Source organism: Triticum aestivum, chromosome 2A (assembly GCF_018294505.1).
Source record: "Triticum aestivum cultivar Chinese Spring chromosome 2A, IWGSC CS RefSeq v2.1, whole genome shotgun sequence".
Lineage (NCBI taxonomy): Eukaryota > Viridiplantae > Streptophyta > Magnoliopsida > Poales > Poaceae > Triticum > Triticum aestivum.
In genome coordinates this window covers 691436793-691461542 of record NC_057797.1, presented here as the reverse complement: position 1 = coordinate 691461542, position 24750 = coordinate 691436793, and the positions used below count along the sequence as shown (strand labels likewise).

At 51.1% G+C, this 24750-nt stretch overlaps 1 protein-coding gene across 1 annotated transcript; it reads right to left on the bottom strand.

Moving 5' to 3' along the window:
- Positions 1-23868: 23868 nt before the first annotated feature.
- Positions 23869-24265, bottom strand: LOC123191863 (U11/U12 small nuclear ribonucleoprotein 25 kDa protein-like). The gene is made up of 2 exons (XM_044604435.1): positions 24045-24265; positions 23869-23935 (listed from the first exon to the last, which is right to left on the bottom strand). Exons 1-2 carry the CDS (start codon positions 24263-24265, stop codon positions 23869-23871), a joined length of 288 nt encoding a protein of 95 aa, XP_044460370.1.
- Between the last annotated feature and the right edge of the window lie 485 nt (positions 24266-24750).

Here is a 24750-nt window from a genome sequence, read left to right as displayed (position 1 = left end):
GATATTATCCTTGGCCAATATTTTCATAGAGAAACAGGAACATTTTCTTGGACCTATTTGAAGGAATTATTATCTTGATCATTTTCAAATTGATTTCTTGGGCTTTCACATATCCCCAATTCAAATTTATTGAAATTTAAACATGATGCACACATGACCAGCTAGTCTAGGTCATACCAGAACGAGGGATGTGACAACTCACCCCCACTAAACAAGAATCTCGTCTCGAGATTCAAGACGTGAGGTAAGAAGACAAAGGGGACACAAACTATCATAATCTCCATGATCCAACTGTCCTTCTCAAAGATGTTGATTCATTGCATCATATTGATCTTGACGTCTTTGCTTTCGAGATCTTCATCCAACTATGATGACAGAAGAAACTCTACATAAATCGATCTTCTCAAGGATTGAGCAACTCGTGATCAACTCACGAAATGAGACGTTGAAACATCTCTTGAGCTGAGACACAAAGCAAACATCCAAAGGGATGGAGTGAAACAGAGAACGAAGATTCAAGTTGATAAGCACAATTCCACGCTGAACAAGATGGTGCATGGTTTCAAGATAATGAGGAGTTATCTGCCATGATTCCATAATGGCACCTTAGGAAAGGTGACTTGCAGAAATATTCCCTTAGGTGGCAAAAAGAATTACTTTCGATTCAGAGATCATTGAAACTCTTTAGACCAGCCTAAGGAAAATCACAACAATCATTTGGCGGAGTAAGAAGGGATGGCATACCCAGACTAGAATGGATGATGTGGACTACCTTGTTGAAGACAACACAATGGATGATTTTCGCTTATCACCAGAAATGGATGGGACCCATGGTAGGATGGCACAACGGCGGTGCAAGATGGGAACAAAATGCAAATGTTGGGAATAATTCTAGTAACTGGGGAGAAGCTCAACAGTCGAGAGTGATTCCACTGTTTGAATGCTTATAGTATAATCGAGGGACCTGAGAGCACAAGAATTCCTAGGGAGCAACTTCTACAATAAGTCGCGCGAAGTCCTCATAGAGAAGATGGAAAAAAATTGCTCAATCAAGACACTACAATGATAGATCTTCCGGCTAGGTGTGTCGGCCAGAACATCAACCTTGTCGGGACCTACATCATTAATCTTGGAATAGCTCCAACCATCATATCTACCCGAGATTCAGATCTAGTTGGTAACGGAACATTTCAGACAGCATGTCCGGAAAAGAAATTTTGCAACACAAACCGACGAGATGATGTTGCGAGATTCTTAGGAAATGAACTACGATAGCAAGCTCCAAAACATGAGCTGATTCTGCTACATACATGTGAACATGATGTCCAAGACAAGCATGATCACATAGATGTCTTACAACAAAACAATACCGAGTTCAGGTGGGTAACCATCATCAGGGATATCGAAGTCCTTGTATAAGTCCTGCTCTTAAGAAGGAACTTCTTTTCCTTGAACAAATCAATCAGTGGCTTGGTGTGCTAGGAAATACATACGGAATGAAGATGATCAGTCTATCAAACCATAGAATACTTTACACGTGCGTGACTAACTTAGGATGGTTCCAGAGGAAGCAAAAATAATCTTTCTCAAATTCACGGCAGCAACTTGCAACAAATGTACGTGAATCAAAGGAAGTCACTCCTTTCATCCAAGCATAAGCTTCATGAACGGAACACGAAGGCATTGCTTACAAAGTTTTCAACACTAGGTTGATGTTCAACATGAATCATGGGGGAGACAAAATGCTGCTGATGGGTTCAACAGCAAGTCATTGAAATTTCCATATCACTGGACTTCCACCATCATGTGAACACGGTGATAGCATTGGTCAGACCAAAAGATGTAATGGTGTACGCTCGAGGGATCAACCACGAGTAAGACAACATTACGAACATCGTTGGTTTTGATTTGACTTGACGATAGCCCATACCCAAGTCAAAGTTTTGACAAGGCAATAGATCCAACAACTGATCACGAGGACCAATCGATGGAGATATCATGTTTCTTCAACACACACACACACACACACACAAAGATATCCCTTAACATGAAGTAAGTCAGACAAGCTTTTATCTTCCAACTCTCCAAGTTGTTGTTTGGCTTAACCAACTACCTCAGGGGTATCCCACACAGATTCTTGGAGAATGGGTGGTTTGGAGGAAAACCAACATGATCACGAACTCAACATAGCGATCAGGTGACAACCTGGTAATACTTCCGAGAAGATATTCGGAACATCACGAACCACCGATATGTTACTAAGCTCGAGAGCAATCTTGCTTTTCAGAGCAAGATGATATGATCAAAAGAGCGAGGGTTTGGCAAAATCCTAACTCATGGATCGAAGAGTGCACCAGAAATAAGGACTAGGTTGCACGATCAATCTTAGAGTGGTGATTCAATAATCAACTCACTAAGGATGAAATTATTGTCCATTTACTACCAAGCAACGAGGTTGCTAGGAGTATTGATTTCACACATCAGGATTCATCCGTCGGCATTCCGGTTACAATAACACGGTGACTGATGAATGAATAGTTATGGCGAGAAGTATCACTACGGAAAAAATTCATAAGAGGTTGGTGCAATTCTCATGACAATCCTGACATGAAGAGGGTAATACTCCAAGGTAGAACAGAACAAAAGCTGGATTGGCATTTTGATCTGCGGAATACAACTGCTTTGACCCAATCCTAGATATGGATGAGGTACTGGAGTTTGTTTCTCCTAGTCATTCTGGAATAGAATGGCTTGACGGACTACAAGAATAATAAGCATCGATAACACAGATGCACAATTACTCCTGACTATCAATTGATAGACGATGGTCAGAATACCAAGGAAGAGGGACAACTCAAGGGGACATATATCTTTCTGAGTTGTGGATGCATTGATTATTATGTCGAACCAAGTTCAACATTTCTTCCGGATAACCCATGGAGAAAGGTAGAACTGGCAGATTCACAATGTAGAATGAAGAACTCATCAAGAGCCCTCTGGTTGTGATCTTTTCATTCAAAAGAACTTCTGCCATAAGCAGTTCATGGTATTTGGAAGAAAGAAATACCACGAACCTCGAGGACTATCGCAAAGGTTACTAATATCCTAAAGGTACGAGCAACACTATCCACACGAGGTAAGTAGAGTGAATCTTGGGTCAAGAACCCAGGAGTAGAATGCCTACTAACTAAGTGGCATCACGGGATGCTTTCAAGAATGATGGCCAGAATCATCACACTGGGACACAAAACATGGCTAGGTTACTAGATTATCCCCTAAGACACCTATGGTCATAATAATAACTCCAACATATATGTCAAGGCAATAGAGTACCTCAACTCAGCAATTAGTGTGATTAACCTGGCCTAAAGGAACATCGAAACCAGAGGGAAAAGATTTTGCAAATGCATCAGATTGTCTAGAAACCTGGGACGACTCGGACAGCATAATGGTTGTAAATGATTAGAAAAAGATTTGAGACATTCACAAGGATTTGCATAGTCACTCAACAACATCATATCAAGGTTCTGGTTCAACTGACAACATACTAAGAGTAGTAGAAACTGAATTGAGGCCTGGAACCAACAATCCTAAGATTCTACGGATAGTAACACGTGATCCTGATAAAAAGATGATAAGCCTAGTTCTTAATCCCCGTAGAAGAGAAGAGGAATACTCAGATCAGAAGGCCTCAGGGTAAAGGAGTAAAAAGAGCCTTACGTTCCTTCCCACAATCAATTCCCCTACTTATAACTAAAGCATTTCTAGACTCAACTTCGACCAGTTTGGCTTGGTAATCCTACAGGCAGTCAGGCTCTGATACCAAAGCTGTCAGGACCTCGATTTCAAGTCACATCGATCTAGCCGGTAACACCCACTACAAAAAAACGACACATCCATGACATTTTGGGCCGAACGAAATTTTTTTCTGTCATACATATGACACTTCTAAGACGATAATTGTGACAAAACCCGGTATCATCATAGATGTGGTGGCCTCCTGCTTCTATGACAAAAAATCATGACAGAAAATGGGTTTTTCGTCCCGGGCGGGCCGGAGACGCAGCTGCATGACATTCTTTGGGCCGTCCATGACGGAAAAAACCATGGTAGAAGCGAGGGGGAGGAAAATTTCGGGGAGTTCCCGGTTATGGTGGGAGGTCGGGGGCCTAGCGATGCGCGTTTCTCTCATACACGTACGTGCGTGTGTGCGAGGCGTTGCGGCTCTAACTGAACCCGAGCGAGGCGTTGGGCTCTAACTGAACCCGAGCGATTGCACTGCAGGCTACGCGTTACTGAACCCGAGCGATCGACCGATGGCTGTTAACTGAACCCGATCGAGCGACTCCTTCGCTAATGCTGCTAACTAAAGCCAATCGATGCTGCCTCTGGATGAACAGTGAGCGTTGCGGGGGGGGGGGGGGGTTGGATGAACAGTTCCCAGTGGGGGTGGATGAACAGGACCCCGTGGTGTTGCCTCTGGATGAACAGGACCCCGATCGATCGAGCCGGTTGGGGCTGGATGAACAGGACCCCGTGGTGGGCTGGATGAACAGTAGACGACGGAGGCAGGATGAACAGTAGCCCGTGGAGGGGTGGTTGAACAGGAGCCCGTGGAGAGGGCTGTTTGAACAATAGCCGGTGGAGTAGCGCGCGGTGGAGGCTGGATGAATAGGAGCCCGTGGATGAACAATCGCAGGTGGAGGCTGGAGGAGGTCGACGGTGGATGAACAGTAGCTCGTGGAGGCTGGAGGGGTCGACGGTGGAGATGAACAGTATCCCGTGGAGTCCCATTTTGCTGTACGCCACACTCCTCCCAATGAACAGGACCCCCGTTTTGACCGTAGGAGGTCCGTTTCCTCCGTTTTGCGGTACGCCACACCCCTCCCGATCAACATGACCCCCGTTTCGACCGTAGGAGGTCCGTTTCCTCCATTTTGCGGTACGCCAGACCCCTCCCGATGAACAGGATCCCGTTTTGAACGTGGCCGGTTGAACACAAGGACGTTTCCTCCGTTGTGCGGTACGCCAGGCCTCGTTTCCATCTCCTGTTCCGTCCAAGCCCTCCCGATGAACACAACCACGCATTCCGGTGCCTCCCCATGAACACGACGCATTCCGTTGCCTCCGCAAGAACACGACGACGACGTTGTTTCTCCGTTACGACCCAACCATGTACACGAGCCCTCGCCATACGTATGCGTGAGTAGGCGTTCGAGACCCCGCCCGTATGTACACATGCGTGGCCGTATTTTCTTTCTTGCACCCTGGCCGCTGTACGTACGTGTACATGCTACGTGCGCGCCTCTACTACGACACGTGCGCGCCTCTACTACGATTGACGGAGTAATCGACCACGGGTACCCCGAGGACGGCAAGACGATATTTCAAGACATCGGGGCTAGCAAAGCCCCTCAGTCCGACTGTCCGGCCGCTCCTGCCAGCTCCCCGTCGGACTGCTCTGCCCGGCCGGCTGCCGACTGCCGGCTGCCGACTACACCAACCAGCCGGCTACCGACTGCACCAACTAGCCGGCTGCCGACTGCAGCCCGACCCGACACCGACAAGACACCGACGAGACAACCGTACCCGACACTATTGATGAATAGTAGCGATGACATCATCTACAGTGTATCCGTCCCTAGGCACTGTTTTATAAAGTGCACCAGGGACAAAGAGGCATGCATGCCACGTACATGGGCATGGTGCCCCATGCCCACTTGCCCCCCATGCCACTACCTAGCTTAGGTAGTAAACCACCGTGTGCCACTCGCATACCCGCTCCCGGGCCTATCAGCAGCAGTCTTACCCACGTACTAAGCCCTTGTGGCATTTGTCGAATTGCAAGCCCCCCGTGAGAATACCACGACAACGACACGTGCGCACCTCTGCATCGACCACTATGTACTTACACGTTCGCGGCTAGAATGACAACGCTACATACGCTTCGAGGAGGTGGGTCCCGACTGTCAGGCACTTCCTTGCCTGCGAAGATGTAGCTGGTGGGTCCCAGCAGTCAGGGGGCGAATCGTTTTTTTTGCACGGACGCACTTCCTTGTGTGCGAAGATGTAGCTGGTGGGTCCCAACAGTCGGGGGGCTGCTGGGTCCCAGCAGTCAGGGGAGCGAATCGTTTTTTTGGACGCACTTCCTTGCGTGCGAAGATGTAGCTCGTGGGTCCCAACAGTCACGGGGAAACGTTTTTTTCATGAAATACGATGGCCCCTCCGGTGGGTCCCTGTTGGAGGAATCATTATTTTCCGTGTAATAAGGATGCACTTCCTTGCTACCGCCGTGGACCCAGCCGTCAGCCTCTCCACGTACAGTACTCTTTCGATGGAAGTCGTTCCTTGACCACGCCGCGCAGAGAGCACCATGGCGGTGGATGACAGTGAGGCCTTGGAAGGGGACGACGCGGAGCCGGGGATGACGCGTCAGTGGAAGCCCGCGTGGAGAGGAGTACGAGGGTTCACTGGTTCGGCTGCGGTGTGAGGCTGCCGTCGCCGCAGGACCTGGCCAGCGGTGGGAATAGTAGGGGGCGGTGAGGCCTCCGCGGCAGCACAGCCGGCCACGGGAGGCAGGAGCATGCGGCACGACCGACGCTGCTTTGGGCGGCTGGAGCAAGAAGACCAGAGGTTGAAGAAGCACTACGGCCGTTGGATGGACATCATATGGTCACTGGAGCTAGAATCGTTCATATTGACTAAGTTGACAAAGCCCTCCGTCCCAGTCAACTTTGTTCGCCCACAAGTCAGCCTGCCACCAAGGTGGGTCCCAGCTAACATGGGGAGTAATCATTTTTTTGTGCATAATAAGGAGGCACTTCCTTGTGTGCGAAGATATAGCTGGTGGGTCCGAGCTGTCAGCAGTGGTAACGTTTTTTTTTGCGAAATACAGAGGCCCTTTCGGTGGGTCCCTGATGTCAGGTCGAGGAATCATTATTTTGCGTGTAATAAGGAGGCAGTTCCTTGCGTGCGGCCGTGGACCTAGCTGTCGGCCTCTCCACGTACAGTCCACTTCAGATGCATGTCGGTCGTTGACCACGTTGACCAGGCCGCGCCGAGAGCACCAGGGCGGTGGACGACGGCGAGGCCTAGGAAGGGAACGACACGGAGGCAGTGAAGACTCGGCAGTTGTTTCCCACTCGGAGGGGAGTATGACTGTACGAGGGTTTACTGGTTCGTCTGCCATCGCGGGAGAATAACAGCAGGTGTGGGTGAGTAGAGGGATGGCTAGGCGAGCGATGGGAGTACGGTGGGGCGGTGAGGCCTGCGGCACAGCCGGCCGCGGGGAGGAGGGAGCAGGCAGTCCCGCCGGCGCTTGTTTGAGCGGCTGGAGCAGGAAGAGCAGAGATTGAAGAAGCACGACGACCATTGGATGGACATCCAACAGCCACTGCTTGTGCGTCAACCTTTTTTTAGGAAAGCCTCAAATCTATGGAAAACAGCATACAGCCCATCTTCCATTATTTCTAATAATTTTCAGCCCATTTGCTAATTCTTAAGGTTTTTTGGGGGCCCATATTCTTTTTGTTAGCATGACAGACCAAAGTTTGGCCACGGTTAAAAAATTATATGAAATTTTGCATATTTCGGTGCGTCCGAACTATTTTTAATCCCGAAATTTCGACTCACATTCAAACTGATTTTAAAAATAAATGTATATCAATATAAAATCCAACAAATTCTCCATGCATAAAAATTAATGTAATTTAAAATCTTGAAATGAAAAAAAAGATATTTGAAACTAATTGCCGGTTTGATGTGTTTTAAAAACGTACAACCCATTTCTCTTTACTGATGGGCCATTTTCTCGGCCAGCCAAATGAAAGCTCTCCTCATCTTGGAAGATTTGCAGCCCAACAGGCCTGACAAAGTGACTTGCTTGGCCAATCACAAAAAAACTAGGCTGTGGCCGTGGACCCAGCTGTCATCCTCTCCACGTACAGTACTCTTCCGATGGAAGTCGTTCCTTGACCATGTTGACCACGCCGCGCGGAGAGCACCACGGCGGTGGACGACGGCGAGGCCTAGGAAGGGGACGACGCGGAGCTGGGAAAGACGCGTCAGTGGAAGCCCGCGCGGAGAGGAGTACGAGGGTTCACTGGTTCGGCTATGGTGTGAGGCTGCCGTCGCCGCAGGGCCTGGCCAGCGGTGGGAATAGTAGGGGGCGGTGAGGCCTCCGCGGCAGCACAGCCGGCCACGGGAGGCAGGAGCATGCGGCACGACTAGCGCTGCTTTGGGCGGCTGGAGCAAGAAGACCAGAGGTTGAAGAAGCACTACGGCCGTTGGATGGACATCGTACGGTCACTTGAACTAGAATCGTTCATATTGACTAAGTTGACAAAGCCCTCCGTCCCTGTCAACTTTGTTAGCCCACAAGTGAGCCTGCCACCAAGGTGGGTCCCAGCTAACATGGGGAGTAATCATTTTTTTTTGTGCGTAATAAGGAGGCACTTCCTTGCGTGCGAAGACATAGCTGGTGGGTCCGAGCTGTCAGCAGCAGTAACGTTTTTTTGCGAAATACAGAGGCCCTTTCGGTGGGTCCCTGATGTCAGGTGGAGGAATCATTATTTTGCGCATAATTAGGAGGCAGTTCCTTGCGTGCGGCCGTGGACCCAGTTGTCGGCCTCTCCACGTACAGTCCACTTCAGATGCATGTCGGTCATTGACCACATTGACCAGGCCGCGCCGAGAGCACCAGGGCGGTGGACGACGGTGAGGCCTAGGAAGGGAACGACACGGAGGCAGTGAAGACTCGGCAGTTGTTTTCCACTCAGAGGGGAGTACGACTGTACGAGGGTTTACTGGTTCGTCCGCCATTGCCGAAGTATAACAGCAGGTGTGGGTGAGTATAGGGATGGCTAGGCGAGCGATGGGAGTACGGTGGGGCGGTGAGGCCTGCGCGGCAGCACAGCCGGTCGCGGGGAGGAGGGAGCAGGCAGTCCCGTCGGCGCTTGTTTGAGCGGCTGAAGCAGGAAGAGCAGAGATTGAAGAAGCACAACGACCGTTGGATGGACATCCAACAGTCACTGCTTGTGTGTCAACCTTTTTTTAGGAAAGCCTCAAATCTGTGGAATACAACATACAGCCCATCTGCCATTATTTCTAATAATTTTCAGCCCATTTGCTAATTCTTAAGGTTTTTTTGGGGGCCCATATTCTTTTTGTTAGCATTACAGCCCAAAGTGTGGCCACGGTTAAAAAATTATATGAAATTTTGCATATTTCGGCGCGTCCAAACTATTTTTAATCCCGAAATTTCGACTCACATTCAAACTGATTTTAAAAATAAATGTATATCAATATAAAATCCAACAAATTCTCCACGCATAAAAATTATTGTAATTTAAATTCTTGAAATGCAAAAAAAAGATATTTGAAACTAATTGCCGGTTTGATGTGTTTTAAAAATGTACAACCCATTTCTCATTACTGATGGGCCATTTTCTCGGCCAGCCGAATGAAAGCTCTCCTCATCTTGAAAGATTTGCAGCCCAACAGGCCTGACAAAGTGACTTGCTTGGCAAATCACAAAAAAACTGGGCTGTGGCCGTGGACCCAACTGTCAGCCTCTCCACGTACGGTACTCTTCCGATGGAAGTCGTTCCTTGACCACGTTGACCACGCCGCACGGAGAGCACCACGGCGGTGGATGACGGCAAGGCCTAGGAAGGGGACGACACGGAGCCGGGGAAGACGCGTCAGTGGAAGCCCGCGCAGAGAGGAGTACGAGGGTTCACTGGTTTGGCTGCGGTGTGAGGCTGCCGTCGCCGCAGGGCCTGGCCAGTGGTGGGAATAGTAGGGGGCGGTGAGGCCTCCGCGGCAGCACAGCCGGCCACGGGAGGCAGGAGCATGCGACATGATCGGCGCTGCTTTGGGCGGCTGGAGCAAGAAGACCAGAGGTTGAAGAAGCACTACGGCCGTTGGATGGACATCATACGGTCACTGGAGCTAGAATCGTTCATATTGACAATGTTGACAAAGCCCTCCGTCCCAGTCAACTTTGTTCGCCCACAAGTCAGCCTGCCACCAAGGTGGGTCCCAGCTAACATGGGGAGTAATCATTTTTTGTGCATAATAAGGAGGCACTTCCTTGCGTGCGAAGATATAGCTGGTGGGTCCGAGCTGTCAGCAGTGGTAACGTTTTTTTTGCGAAATACAGAGGCCCTTTCGGTGGGTCCCTGATGTCAGGTCGAGGAATCATTATTTTGCGTGTAATAAGGAGGCAGTTCCTTGCGTGCGGCCGTGGACCTAGCTGTCGGCCTCTCCACGTACAGTCCACTTCAGATGCATGTCGGTCGTTGACCACGTTGAGCAGGCCGCGCCGAGAGCACCAGGGCGGTGGACGACGGTGAGGCCTAGGAAGGGAACGACACGGAGGTAGTGAAGACTCGGCAGTTGTTTCCCACTCGGAGGGGAGTATGACTGTACGAGGGTTTACTGGTTCGTCTGCCGTCGCGGGAGAATAACAGCAGGTGTGGGTGAGTAGAGGGATGGCTAGGCGAGCGATGGGAGTACGATGGGGCGGTGAGGCCTGCGCGTCAGCACAGCCGGCCGCGGGGAGGAGGGAGCAGGCAGTCCCACCGGTGCTTGTTTGAGCGGCTGGAGCAGGAAGAGCAGAGATTGAAGAAGCATGACGACCATTGGATGGACATGCAATAGCCACTGCTTGTGCGTCAACCTTTTTTCAGGAAAGCCTCAAATCTATGGAAAACAGCATACATCCCATCTTCCATTATTTCTAATAATTTTCAGCCCATTTGCTAATTCTTAAGGTTTTTTGGGGGCCCATATTCTTTTTGTTAGCATGACAGCCCAAAGTTTGGCCAAGGTTAAAAAATTATATGAAATTTTGCATATTTCGGTGCGTCCGAACTATTTTTAATCCCGAAATTTCGACTCACATTCAAACTGATTTTAAAAATAAATGTATATCAATATAAAATCCAACAAATTCTCCATGCATAAAAATAAATGTAATTTAAAATCTTGAAATGAAAAAAAAGATATTTGAAACTAATTGCCGGTTTGATGTGTTTTAAAAACGTACAACCCATTTCTCTTTACTGATGGGCCATTTTCTCGGCCAGCCGAATGAAAGCTCTCCTCATCTTGAAAGATTTGCAGCCCAACAGGCCTGACAAAGTGACTTGCTTGGCAAATCACAAAAAAACTAGGCTGTGGCCGTGGACCCAGCTGTCAGCCTCTCCACGTACAGTACTCTTCCGATGGAAGTCGTTCCTTGACCATGTTGACCACGCCGCGCGGAGAGCACCACGGCGGTGGACGACGGCGAGGCCTAGGAAGGGGACGACGCGGAGCTGGGGAAGACGCGTCAGTGGAAGCCCGCGCGGAGAGGAGTGCGAGGGTTCACTAGTTCGGCTATGGTGTGAGGCTGCCGTCGCCGCAGGGCCTGGCCAGCGGTGGGAATAGTAGGGGGCGGTGAGGCCTCCGCGGCAGCACAGCCGGCCACGGGAGGCAGGAGCATGCGGCACGACTGGCGCTGCTTTGGGCGGCTGGAGCAAGAAGACCAGAGGTTGAAGAAGCACTACAGTCGTTGGATGGACATCGTACGGTCACTTGAACTAGAATCGTTCATATTGACTAAGTTGACAAAGCCCTCCGTCCCCGTCAACTTTGTTAGCCCACAAGTCAGCCTGCCACCAAGATGGGTCCCAGCTAACATGGGGAGTAATCATTTTTTTTGTGCGTAATAAGGAGGCACTTCCTTGTGTGCGAAGATATAGCTGGTGGGTCCGAGCTGTCAGCAGCAGTAACGTTTTTTTTGTGAAATACAGAGGCCCTTTCGGTGGGTCCCTGATGTCAGGTGGAGGAATCATTATTTTGCGCATAATTAGGAGGAAGTTCCTTGCGTGCGGCCGTGGACCTAGTTGTCGGCCTCTCCACGTACAGTCCACTTCAGATGCATGTCGGTCATTGACCACATTGACCAGGCCGCGCCGAGAGCACCAGGGCGGTGGACGACGGCGAGGCCTAGGAAGGGAACGACACGGAGGCAGTGAAGACTCGGCAGTTGTTTCCCACTCGGAGGGGAGTACGACTGTACGAGGGTTTACTGGTTCGTCTGCCATTGCCGAAGTATAACAGCAGGTGTGGGTGAGTACAGGGATGGCTAGGCGAGCGATGGGAGTACGGTGGGGCGGTGAGGCCTGCGCGGCAGCACAGCCGGTCGCGGGGAGGAGGGAGCAGGCAGTCCCGTCGGCGCTTGTTTGAGCGGCTGAAGCAGGAAGAGCAGAGATTGAAGAAGCACAACGACCGTTGGATGGACATCCAACAGTCACTGCTTGTGTGTCAACCTTTTTTAGGAAAGCCTCCAATCTGTGGAAAACAGCATACAGCCCATCTGCCATTATTTCTAATAATTTTCAGCCCATTTGCTAATTCTTAAGGTTTTTTTGGGGGCCCATATTCTTTTTGTTAGCATTACAGCCCAAAGTGTGGCCACAGTTAAAAAATTATATGAAATTTTGCATATTTCGGTGCGTCCGAACTATTTTTAATCCCGAAATTTCGACTCACATTCAAACTGATTTTAAAAATAAATGTATATCAATATAAAATCCAACAAATTCTCCACGCATAAAAACTATTGTAATTTAAATTCTTGAAATGAAAAAAAAAGATATTTGAAACTAATTGCCGGTTTCATGTGTTTTAAAAATGTACAACCCATTTCTCATTACTGATGGGCCATTTTCTCGGCCAGCCGAATGAAATCTCTCCTCATCTTGAAAGATTTGCAGCCCAACAGGCCTGACAAAGTGACTTGCTTGGCAAATCAAAAAAAAACTGGGCTGTGGCCGTGGACCCAGCTGTCAGCCTCTCCACGTACAGTACTCTTCCGATGGAAGTCGTTCCTTGACCACATTGACCACGCCGCGCGGAGAGCACCACGGCGGTGGATGACAGCGAGGCCTAGGAAGGGGACGACGCGGAGCCGGGGAAGACGCGTCAGTGGAAGCCCGCGCAGAGAGGAGTACGAGGGTTCACTGGTTTGGCTGCGGTGTGAGGCTGCCGTCGCCGCAGGGCCTGGCCAGCGGTGGGAATAGTAGGGGGCGGTGAGGCCTCCGCGGCAGCACAGCCGGCCACGGGAGGCAGGAGCATGCGGCATGATCGGCGCTGCTTTGGGCGGCTGGAGCAAGAAGACCAGAGGTTGAAGAAGCACTACGGCCGTTGGATGGACATCATACGGTCACTGGAGCTAGAATCGTTCATATTGACTAAGTTAACAAAGCCCTCCGTCCCCGTCAACTTTGTTGGCCCACAAGTCATCCTCCCACTATGGTGGGTCCCAGCTAGTAGGGGGTATTCATTTTTTTGTGCGTAATAAGGAAGGACTTCCTTGCGTGCGAAGATATAGCTGGTGGGTCCGACCTGTCAACAGGGGGAACATTTTTTTAGTCCATTTGGTGGACTGGGTGAAACAATGATGTAGCATCTATGCAGCCCGTTTAAATCCCATTTGCATTTTTCTCAAAATCCGTGGACTTGCTGGGCTGGGTGAAAATATCATGTTGGGCTAGACGGAGAAATGTTATAAAAACATAAACACATGATTGCACGTCAGTAAAATCTTTGCAAGCTTATGTACGCAATCACTAGGAGTTAACTTGCCAAGTTATATATAGACAATTATTATTATTATTTTGTAAGATATTTCAACTTACAAAATAAAATATCATTTTAATTTGATGAGTTAATAGTATGTGGGGTATTATTATTTTTTAGGCTAGACGTGGGACAGTTGAGTTGGTTTTAGGGGAAAGTACTGGGAGAAAACTCAGTTTACATAGAAAAAGAAAGTGGGAGAAAATTTAGAGACCTGTTGGGTCCACGTGAGGAGGAGAATATGTTGGGAGGAAGGAGATTCAAAGCACGGAACCCGAGTCAACTATTTTTTTTACGGACAAGTGAACTAGTTTACATACATAAGAAAATAGCCACTAAAAAAGCAATCCGGTTAATGGGTTCTTAAAAGAAATATTTCGGACAAAACAGATAGTTACGACACATAGGCTAATGCATGGAACACTCAGATGATAAAGGTGCTTATAAACAGATAAAGTACAACATCTAGACCTTCCTGGCACACTTGATCATGACGCTGCGGCTATCCGTGTACTCGTCGGTTACGGGAAGCAGACACGCCCTCATGTCCAAGATCTGCCTGTACATGTCATAGCATGCGTATGCGTCCTTGGCCGCATAGGTTATGTATGCTAGATTCAGAGGTACCTCCCACGTGTTCAGGTCGTCTTCTTTCATGTTGGGGTATCAGGGGTCGATGATGGTTTCAGCGAGGTCAACCACGGAGTCCTTCTCCTGCCCGTTGCTGATGATCTTGTATTGCTTCTAGATGTCGACAAGCTTGTTGCACCAGATGGCCAAATCTTCACGTTCTTCCTTCTCTTCACCGTAGCGAAGGTGCAGTCGGCGCTGCCGATGAAACGGGCGAATGCTCCAGAACCTGGTGCAGCCATAGGACTGAGGCGAGGCAGAGCTTCACCGAGTCCGTATCGTTGGTGTACATCACATTCAACTTGGTGCAGCCATAGGACTGAACGGCGAACTCAAAGGGGAACTTCTTGCTGAAGTCCATATCCAGTAGGCTCACCCCTCGGATTGCCATTGGAGTCTCTTCGAGTGAACGATTGTGTAGGCGGCGGCAAAAGTTTGTTTTTCAGCTCCTGGGGAACTGGATTCAACAGTAAGCTGAGTGTGTACAGGCGACAACAGTTACTACCCCTCCCTCGTCCACTGCACGCCCGGCAGAAGATGCACCCTCCACTACAAGAAATATGCTATCTTGTGACCTCCACTATTGGTCACTGAAAGGTCATAGTTTTTCATTTGCGACCTTTTTGTGACCAAAAACAGAAGGTCAAAAGCTGGCGGTTGTAAACTGAAATTAACGACCTTCTTTGTGAGAAGGTCGTGGACGTTTTTGACCAAAATATGCCTATTGTTTTGTTTTGGTCACTAGCAGCCTCCCCAGGCCACGTAGGCATCCGACGTGGCAATCTGATGTGGCACAAGAATCAGCCCGGTCCAATTCGATTTTCTACAGGGGCCTAGCCCAACAATTCAGCCTATTTGTGTTTTTTTTCTGTCTGTCAATTTTTGGTTGGGTTCATGGGCCAAGCCCAATATTGCAGCCTTTTTATTGTTGGGTTGTGGCCTTTTTGTCTAAACGAATTTAGTTTTTCTTTTTTCCCCAAAAGAAGGGTCCACTAGTCAGATGGGTCCCAGTTGTCAGGTTCTAGTAACAGGTTCCCATTTTTCATGTTGTGGTAAGTGGGTCCCATCAATTCAAACTCATATTCTTCATATTTAAAGCATTATTTAGATTTTTGGAGACAAAAACACACATGATACTTAAATAAGAGCAACCAGATCACATAATACAAGCTCTATCCATTCCAATACAGAAGACCATACTGCTTTACAAGCTCTACAAGTGTAACAAGCTCTACAATTGTAATACTAACAAGCTCTACAAGTTCTTAGATTCAGACTCCTAACAAGCTCTACTAAATGAACAACATGCCGGACTCGCTCGACGACCATAGTCAAGGCTGGGAACAAACAAAACAACAACATGGCTTTCACTATCATCCTGTTACATGAATCAGAGAAGAATTAGAATGAGGCATAGAGCAGCAAAATGAGATATATATTCATGATCTTCATAGCATGAATCCAAATCCTACGGCTGATAGTGGCCCTTTTTATACTACAAAAGACACCTGTACACGACCATTGACACCGTTCAAGAATCACAACATCACACTAAGAACAATGATAGGCTCCGCAAGCCTGTGACATACTGTACACGGCAATAGGAGCAAAAATCTAATAAATTCATTACAGGCTTGCCAATAAAAATAACAAGTTACCTACACACAAGGAAACATAAACTTGAGAGGTTGAGATCAAGGCCTATCAACTACATCATATATATATATATATGCATCAAAAAACAAGGCCATATGGACCAATGCATCATAATTATTAGTTTTAAATACTACAGGATCAGACCGACTGACCGAGCCTGATAAATCAATAGGTGTGAAATGCATTGACACTTTGCTCTGTCTTAAAATTGACAGCTATATTAATTTATATTTATACTCATTAGAGATAGTCATAATATTGGGACGTGGACACTCATGAAGATAACTCTAAAAGAGTTTGACAAGATATGCAACCGAAGTCATAGATCCAGAACAATAAAAATAATCACATTCTTTTCTGATGAACACTTATTTACGCTGGATCTCGAATATCACAGACACTGTAGTTGCCGGGAAACTCTATCTACACCATTCTAATGCTTAAACACTGTCTACATGAGCATTTTAATACCACTCACCGTTTCATTTGACCACACAAATAATCTGGCAAGCATGATGCAGATGCCAGCCAGGTAGGCGATCAGTTTTTCTAGACAATAGACAATAGAGCAATCATGCCCTGTGTAAGTTAACAAATGCAAGGGAAACAAGAAACTTCAACAGCTTTTAGCTGGCAAACTCTCAAGATTGACCTCCCCAACAGCTTCAGCAGCAGCTTTTAGCTGGCAAACAAATCAAGTCAGTTGGTTCGACAAAGGAAAACAAAGCAAGCTTATTTTCTTGACTATTTACAGAAGTTGTAATAGAAAAGTAAAGTGTTGAGCATGCAGAAAAGGGCAAAGAAGAAAGTCGATGCCAATCACAACTTCTATAGATGGAGATAAACAGAAATAGATAACATTTCTTACATATCTAGCTACATCCCAACTTGTTCATCATATTCAGTCATGTCACAGTTGAGAGTAAATGTTGACAGTTTATGGACATTTTGCTAGAAGGACATGTCACACTTGTATTCACATGCACATTGATCTAATGGATCAATTGAAGGCAGTTTTTATTTATTCGCATGCACTTTAAGTCGAATGGGATAATCAAAGACAGACACTCTCTATGCAAGTGATTTTAGTACTAGTGCCCGGAACCAACAGGCGGTTTACCTAATTCAGAAATTCATCCAGCCTCCTAACTAGCCGTATGATGCTTCCTATCGGGTGGTAGGTGCGACATATGCCAACGGGTGGCTTATCATTGTGGGAGCCAGTAAGACGTCGCTGGTGCCTGGAAGCGGGATGAGGTGAAGACATGCACACCGGCGAATCTTACCCAGTTTCGGGGCTCTCCGTGGAGATAACACCCCTACTGCTGCTCTGCGGGGTCTCCGCATGATCACTAGATGAACAAGTGGCTACAAGATGCTCCTTAAGTTGTTTGGTGAGAGGAAGAAGAAGGGCACGGCTAGCTCTCCTGTTCTCTCTATGTGGTGTCTAGAACTAGCTGAGATCAACCCTTTGCATGGGTGCCCCGGGGGGTTTATATAGGCCTACCCCCAGGGGTACAATAGTAATCCGGCTGGGCGCGGGCCCTAGCCGTCAGTGTCTACTTCCGCCGGCTTCTGCGCCGGCTGCTGGGGCCCGCCGGCTGCCGGCATCTTGGTCGACAGGCAGGCCCCACTGCCGGGGGCCTTGTCGGTGGCTGGTTACTGTTGCCTCAATCCTGATGATGAGGGCTTTCTCGAGGTAAGCGTGTCTACAGTGCCGCCGCCTGGCGGGCGATCGCTGTAGCCTCACCTCGTCTTGTCTCCTTAATGGAGCGCCTCCTTCAAGGGAGGGGGCAAGCCGGCTTTGGGAAGCCGGCCCTGTCTTGGGCCGACTGGAGGAGGCCTGGCCGCCTTTGGGTGTCTCTCTGCCTGTAGGGGCCCACCGCCTGTTGGCCGCGCTGACAGCCCATCGTATACGGCATCATAGTCAACATGGCAAAAGTGCCGCGCCGGACGGGTCAGGGCTACCCCGTACGGTGCGCTGTGCTAGGCGTGCTCCGGGTTTCGGGGGTGGCAGGCTTTACTGTAGCCACGCCCTGTCCCATCGCCGTTATGTGGATGCGGACCTCGAGGGTACGATCTTGACCGCGTCGTGGGAGCCAGCTCCGTGGAGTCAGCCTTCTCGTGGCTGGCTTCTGGGAGCCGGCCCTCCCGCGGCCTTCTTCATGAGGGTTAAGGCCGGCCCTCCCGCGGCCTTCTTCATGAGGATTAAGGCAGGGGGAAGGCGGCCCCATGTCTTAGATTCTTGAGAGCCGCATCGGCTCGTAATTTTTTCTGAAGTTCTAGGGGGAGCCGGCTAGGCTACCCGTGGTCATTTACTTCGACAGTAGCCCCCAAGCCTCCGGGCAACTTGGCAAAGTTGGGTGGAGGTTTTTTGGCGAGTGTTCATGGAAATGATCATGAAAAAAGACAAAGTTAGTCCATGCGGATATATCAAATGTTTGCTTTTAGCATTGCAAGTTTTATGCGGAGGGTGCCGACTCGGTTTCGTCCGAGCCCCCTTAATCTTTTCCGTGTTCCCTCCGCTTTTTGGCTTGTGCTCTTGCTTGCCGGACAGCCGCTCTGCGGTCTGTGGCTAAGAGTGGGCCGCGAAGTGGAGTGTACAGTACTCAGAGTCTAGGAGCAGATTCAACCGAGTAGATACTTGTAAAGGAAAACGGCCGGGTTGCCCGAACCGTTTTTCTTCCCGGACGTTTTTCGCGTGGGTGGCCTCCATCATTCACCCTTGCTAGCCGGACAGCCGCTCTGCAGTCTGTGACTAAGAGTGGGCCTTTGGTACTGCGCACGCTACTAAGCTGTCTGCGGGAACTAACGTCTCAGGCCAAGCGGCCAGCCCCCGGGCCAACTCTGGCTGGCGCCGGGGCGAACAGTGATGCAACTGTAATAAAAAATGCGGAGATAGCACCCGAGCATTGCTCGGGGTTATCCGTGCTTGCGTGATGCAAAAATATCCGGGCGAGGAGCTCACATTGATTTTTGTGTAGTCCCGGTCGTCGAAAATAGCGGCGCGACTCGGCGCTCGCGGAGCGCGTCGGCGCACCCGCTGGGTGTAGCCTTCGAGCCCCCGGGTGCTCGAAGGGGGGTTCCGGCCGGTCAGGCTCGATCGGCTAGGCGGCGAGGCATCTTGCAGCGCCTATTTTCTTCTTTTTTCTCTTCTGCCGGCTGCTAACAACCGAACAAAAACTCCTCTTTTGTCTGCAATCTTCCGTGGGGGTGCGCCAGTGCACCCACTGGGTGTAGCCTCCGAGATTCGGGCCGACTGCTGAGCAGTCGGGCCGAATCTTCCAGCAACTACTTTGTCTTCTTCCTCGCGGGGGCGCGTCAGCGCACCCGCTGGGTGTAGCCCCCGAGATTCGGGCCGACTGCTGAGCAGTCGGGCCGGATCTCCCGGCAACTACTTTGTCTTCTCTTTTTTTCTCGTCAGCCGGCCACTAGGCAATCGACCTCTTCTTCTTTTTCCTAGCCGGCTCGCACGCGAGCAGCCGGCCTCCACTACTCTTTTTTTTTCAAAGCCGGGTAGCGGGCATGAGGACCCGGCCTATCCGGGGTGGCAGGAGCCGGCCACTCTTTTCTTTATGTCCGACTCCGTGTGGGCAGCCGGACCTTCTCTCTCTTTTTTCAGCCGGACTGGGCTCTTTCTTTTAGCCGTCCGCAAACTTGCTTCTTTACTTTTCTCTCTGTACCCAGCGGGACGATGCGCTTGGCGCAGCCGGCAGGTGGGGAGGTGGAGCAGCCGGCGCGGGCGCGCTCATAGGAGGAGCTGGAGGCGCGGGGCGGCAACCCGGCGGGCGCACGGGGCAGGGGCCAGCCGGGGCCAGCAGGCGGACGCAGGAGGAGCAGTCCGCGTGGCGCAGCCGGCATCCGGCCCGCGGCAGGCGGCGACGCAGGAGCCAGCGCGGGGCATAGGCGCTAGGGCAGCCGGCTGCGGCAGACGACACCATGGAAGCCGGCAGGGGCGGCAGCCGGCGCGGGCAGCGGGCGGAGCAGCCGACCGGGGCGGCGCGAGGCGGCCCGCCCAGCCACCGGGTGCGGAGACCGGGCGTGGACGTGGAGCGAGGTGGAGGAGCAATCAGCCGGGTGCGTGAGTGCTGGGGCGCACAACTGCGGAGCGGAGCCGCATGCGCGATGTAGAGGGCGGGGCGGAGCCGACCCGCGAGGAGCCGCCGGTGGAGGCGCTCGGGTGGAGCCGCGGGCGCACACGGGCATTTGGACCCGGCGCAGCGCGGACGGAGCTGGACCAGGCTCTACGGGTGCAGGCGGCGACAGGCCACACTCGGCCAGGCGCGGGAATGGCCGGGTCGCGCAGCCGGCAGGCCGGGCTCGGACCGGTGCAGAGCCAGTAGGCGCCCGGGACGCATAGTCGGCAAGCCGGGTTCGGAGCCGGCTCGGGGCGCTCTCGCGAGGCGGAGCGAAGCCGGCACGGGGGAGGAGCCGGAGCCTGGTGCGTCGGTGATCCGGCGGCCGTTTGTGGGCGAAGACGAAGCCAGGTGGCTCTGGCGACGGGGAAGGCTGGGCGCGGGAGGTGGAGAGACGACAGGGCAGCCGGACGAGGAGGAGCTGGCCGACAGCGGGTGCGGCACAGCCGTCCGTGGTCCGGGGTGAGCGGACCCGACATGGCCAGCTAGACGGCAAGCCGAGCAGGGCTGTGAGTGCACCCGGCGCGGCACCCGGGCGGAGGCGCGAGGCCGGCAGAGGAGCAGGCGGACGACGGCTGACAAGCGTGAGGGGGAGTCGGCCGGCCAGCCACGGGCCAAGTCGCGGGCGCGAGGGAGATGGGCCAGCTTGCAGGCGAGGAGGAGCGGCTGGAAGGGCTAGCTGGAGCGGGGAAGGCCAGCGCGGCTAGGCGCGACACAGCCGGCGATGCAGGAAGACGACGCGTCGTTGGTTTTAGCAACGAGCTACGCCATTGTCTGAATATTGTCCAGGGATTATCTGACTACCGTCTGAGGCGAGTCTAGCCAGTGTATAGGTAATACACGGCTGATGCATGGGAAGTGTAAAGGCAATATACGAGGATTATACAGCCATTGTCTGACCAATGTTGAGATAGTGTACGACTTGCATCTTAGAAGTTTTTGGATAGTGGATGAGTGGTGTATGACCACGGTTGACTTGCATATAGCTAGCTTGGAAAGATGGTATATGGAGGAGCGAAGGCGCGCTCGTGTGTCGGCCGAAGCAAGGCGCAACACGGAGGGAAGCAGACGCGAGCGGCGCGTGGGTGGAGGCGGCCGACCGAAACGAGGCCCCGCGCGCGGTGCGCACGGACAGACGGCCGGCGTTGCAACGGTGATGACGGAGAGGCCGATGGCGAGGACGAGGGCGCGCCGTCCCGCACGGCCGCTCCGGGGGCAGGTCGAAGTTGAGCCCCCGAGCGCTGTCGGAGAGACGGCGCGACACCGCGGCGGGGGAGATGAAGAAAAAAGGGTCCCGCCCGGACAGCGAAACCAGCAGCAGCGTGGTACCATAGTAGTAGTACCACCCCACGGTGGGCGCCAAATGTCGGGTGGTAGGTGCGACATATGCCAACTGGTGGCTTATCATTGTGGGAGCCAGTAAGACATCACCGGGTCCTGGAAGCGGGATGAGGCAAAGACATGCACGCCGACGAATCTTACCCAGCTTCGGGGCTCTCCGTGGAGATAACACCCCTACTGCTGCTCTGCGGGGTCTCCGCATGATCACTAGATGAACAAGTGGCTACAAGATGCTCCTTGAGCTATTTGGCGAGAGGAAGAAGAAGGGCACGGCTAGCTCTCCTCTTCTCTCTATGTGGTGTCTAGAACTAGCTGAGATCAACCCTTTGCATGGGTGCCCCGAGGGGTTTATATAGGCCTACCCCCCAGGGGTACAATGGTAATCCAGCTGGGCGCGGGCCCTAGCCTTCAGTGTCTACTTCCGCCAGCTTCTGCGCCGGCTGTTGGGGCCCGCCGGCTGCCGGCATCTTGGTCGACAGGCAGGCCCCACTGCCGGGGGCCTTGTCGGTGGCTAGTTACTGTTGCCTTAATCCTGATGATGAGGGCATTGTCGAGGTAAGTGTGGCTACAGTGCCGCCGCCTGGTGGGCGATCGCTGTAGCCTCACCTCGTCTTGTCTCCTTAATGGAGCGCCTCCTTCGAGTGAGGGGCAAGATGGCTTTGGGAAGCCGGCCCTGTGTTGGGCCGACTGGAGGAGGCCTGGCCGCCTTCGGGTGTCTCTCTGCCTGAAGGGGCCCACCGCCCGTGGGCCACGCTGACAGCCCATCGTATACAGCGTCATAGTCAACATGGCAACAGTGTTGCGCCGGACGGGTCAGGGCTACCCCGTACGGCGCGCTGTGCCAAGCGTGCTCCGGGTTTCGGGGGTGGCAGGCTTTACTGTAGCCACGCCCCGTCCCATCGCCGTTATGTGGATGCGTACCTCGAGGGTACGATCTTGACCGCGTCATGGGAACCAGCTCCTTGGAGTCGGCCTTCTCGTGGCCGACTTCTGGGAGTCGGCCCTCTCGCGGCCTTCTTCATGAGGGTTAAGGCAGGGGGAAGGTGGCCCCATGTCTTAGATTCTTGAGAGCCGGATCGGCTCGTAATTTTTTCTGAAGTGCCAGAGGGAGCCGGCTAGGGTACCCGTGGTCATTTACTCCGACACTTCCTTCAAAAATGTCAGTCATTTCTATCACCTCTCCGAAGGTGGCGCCCTGTGAGGAAAATGTTTCAGGACTCTACACAGAATATAACTACAAAAACTGCAGCAGCAATACAGATGCAGAGTATGATTGCATCAGATGTCGAGATTATGCATGATAAGAATCGATGTCTCAACCTTTGACCAGCAGTATATGACGTCCATCAGGTAGGGTTTACAAGTTGGCACTTTTGGGGAATACAATACAAGCCTGACAACTATTATACAGCTGAAGAGGTAACATTGTGATAGAACTTAGAAGGCCATATTATTAAGGATAGCTAACATTCAATAAGGTAGGATCTCTAATTAGTTTTACACTTATGCAGCTGAAGCTTTTTAATTACAGAACACGTATGTCGGCTCGTAATTTTCTACAATTTATTTTTCCCAGCATCTAGTAATGTTCTGTCTGCACAACAATAAATTAGTTGAGCCTTCCCAAATCTACAATTTATTTTACCGGCACTACAATCCTCATACTACACAGTAGACTTTCTTGGATGAATAGGTATAATACTTTCTAACAATTTAGCGTTAACAAATACTGATGCCAAGAACTCTTTGTAGTGAGTGCTCTCGTTATATCAGATAGGCAAACAATGTAGTGTCCTAGATAAACTTATAACCACATGACCGAAGCTTCATGGAGTCACAGAAATGGGATCCTAGTTTAGAATATAGATACTAGTGTAACATCTTAGAGAGAAAATTCTTTCTATGTTGAGCTCATACTTCTTTAAGAGGACAATCTTCGAACATTATATTCTCCTTACCTTAACTGAAATAGATTAGTTAAGATAGGGACCTTCATTCGAATGGGTTTGACTAACCTTGTGTAAACACATTCAGCTAGTCAATACCAAACAGGTCAAGTTCAGTGCAAAATCGAACTAAAAATTAGAATAAGCTCCAGCTTGGAATCTAATTCAAGCAGGCTTGAATAACCTTATGTACACAGATTCAGCTATTCAATACACAGTGCAAAGTCAAACTAAAACACGACTTCAGCTAGGATTCTCAACATCTTGAGCCTACTAAGAATTCAGGTTAATACCATACATCTTGTGACCCTCAGCCTATTTAGATAATCACACCCATCTAAACTAAGAAAATTTTGGTGGATCAACAGTGCCTTAGTGCCCATCATAGGATATATTAAATAGCAAAGACAAATCGGCAGCATTTCGAAGGATGTCAACTAATTAGATCAACACATGTCAGCATGAATGAATTAGATGACATGGATGTCAGAATTCATCCTTCCACAGTTTCAAACAAATAAATCTGACTATCACTTCCTGATAGCCAGCTTCAAATCCTTGAGCGTAGCAGTGTTCAACACCGCGACATCCGTATCACTCACCACAACAACAAGAGGAACACGAATTGAGATGTGGGATAAACGCATGGTAAGGGATTTGGACAAAAATGTGGGCGGGGTTCGAAGAGGGCCATATTATATCGAACGAGGTGTTGTCCAGCTTGACGATGGTCACCCTCATGGCGCTACCGAGCTCGAGGTTGATGAGCGTGTCCACATCCGCCAGCGAGGGCTTCCTCGGGACGCCGGCCAGAATGGGGTCATCGAGGAGCGCCGCGAGCATGGACTGCAGCCTCGCCTGCTTGGCCTCGCCGCTCTGGTAAGCGGCCACCTCCTCCTCGGGCTTTGAGGCGCGTGCCGAATCCATCGCCTCTCCGCCGTAGAGCGCGATTGGCTCGGGACGCAGCGCGGACCCCTACGGCGGTGGGTGCTCAACAGCGGCGGCGGCGCTCGGGGAGATGCAATTCCACTGGAGAAGGGGTTGGAGGGAGGGGCGTGGCAGCGCGGTGGTGGGATGTTGGTTGGAGGTTGGAAGGCGAACTGGTTGCCCGGAGCAGGAGGGAGGAGGACGTCGACGGGAGATCGGATCTCTTCTCATGAGGGAGGGGAGGGGAGAGCCGAGGTCGTGGCCGGCGGCAAGGTGAGGGAGACGGGGGAGGTGGGTGGCGGCGATGGGAGGGATATGGATCTGAGCGTTAGGGTTCGTCGCGCAGGGAGAGAGAGGAGTGGTGTGCGGTGGGGCTGGAGGTGGAGGTGGAGGCCGCGCGGAGGCGGGCGAGGATGGGGTGCGCGTAGAGGCTGGCGTGGACGGGGTGTGCATGGAGGCCGCGCGGAGGTGGATGGCGGCGGATC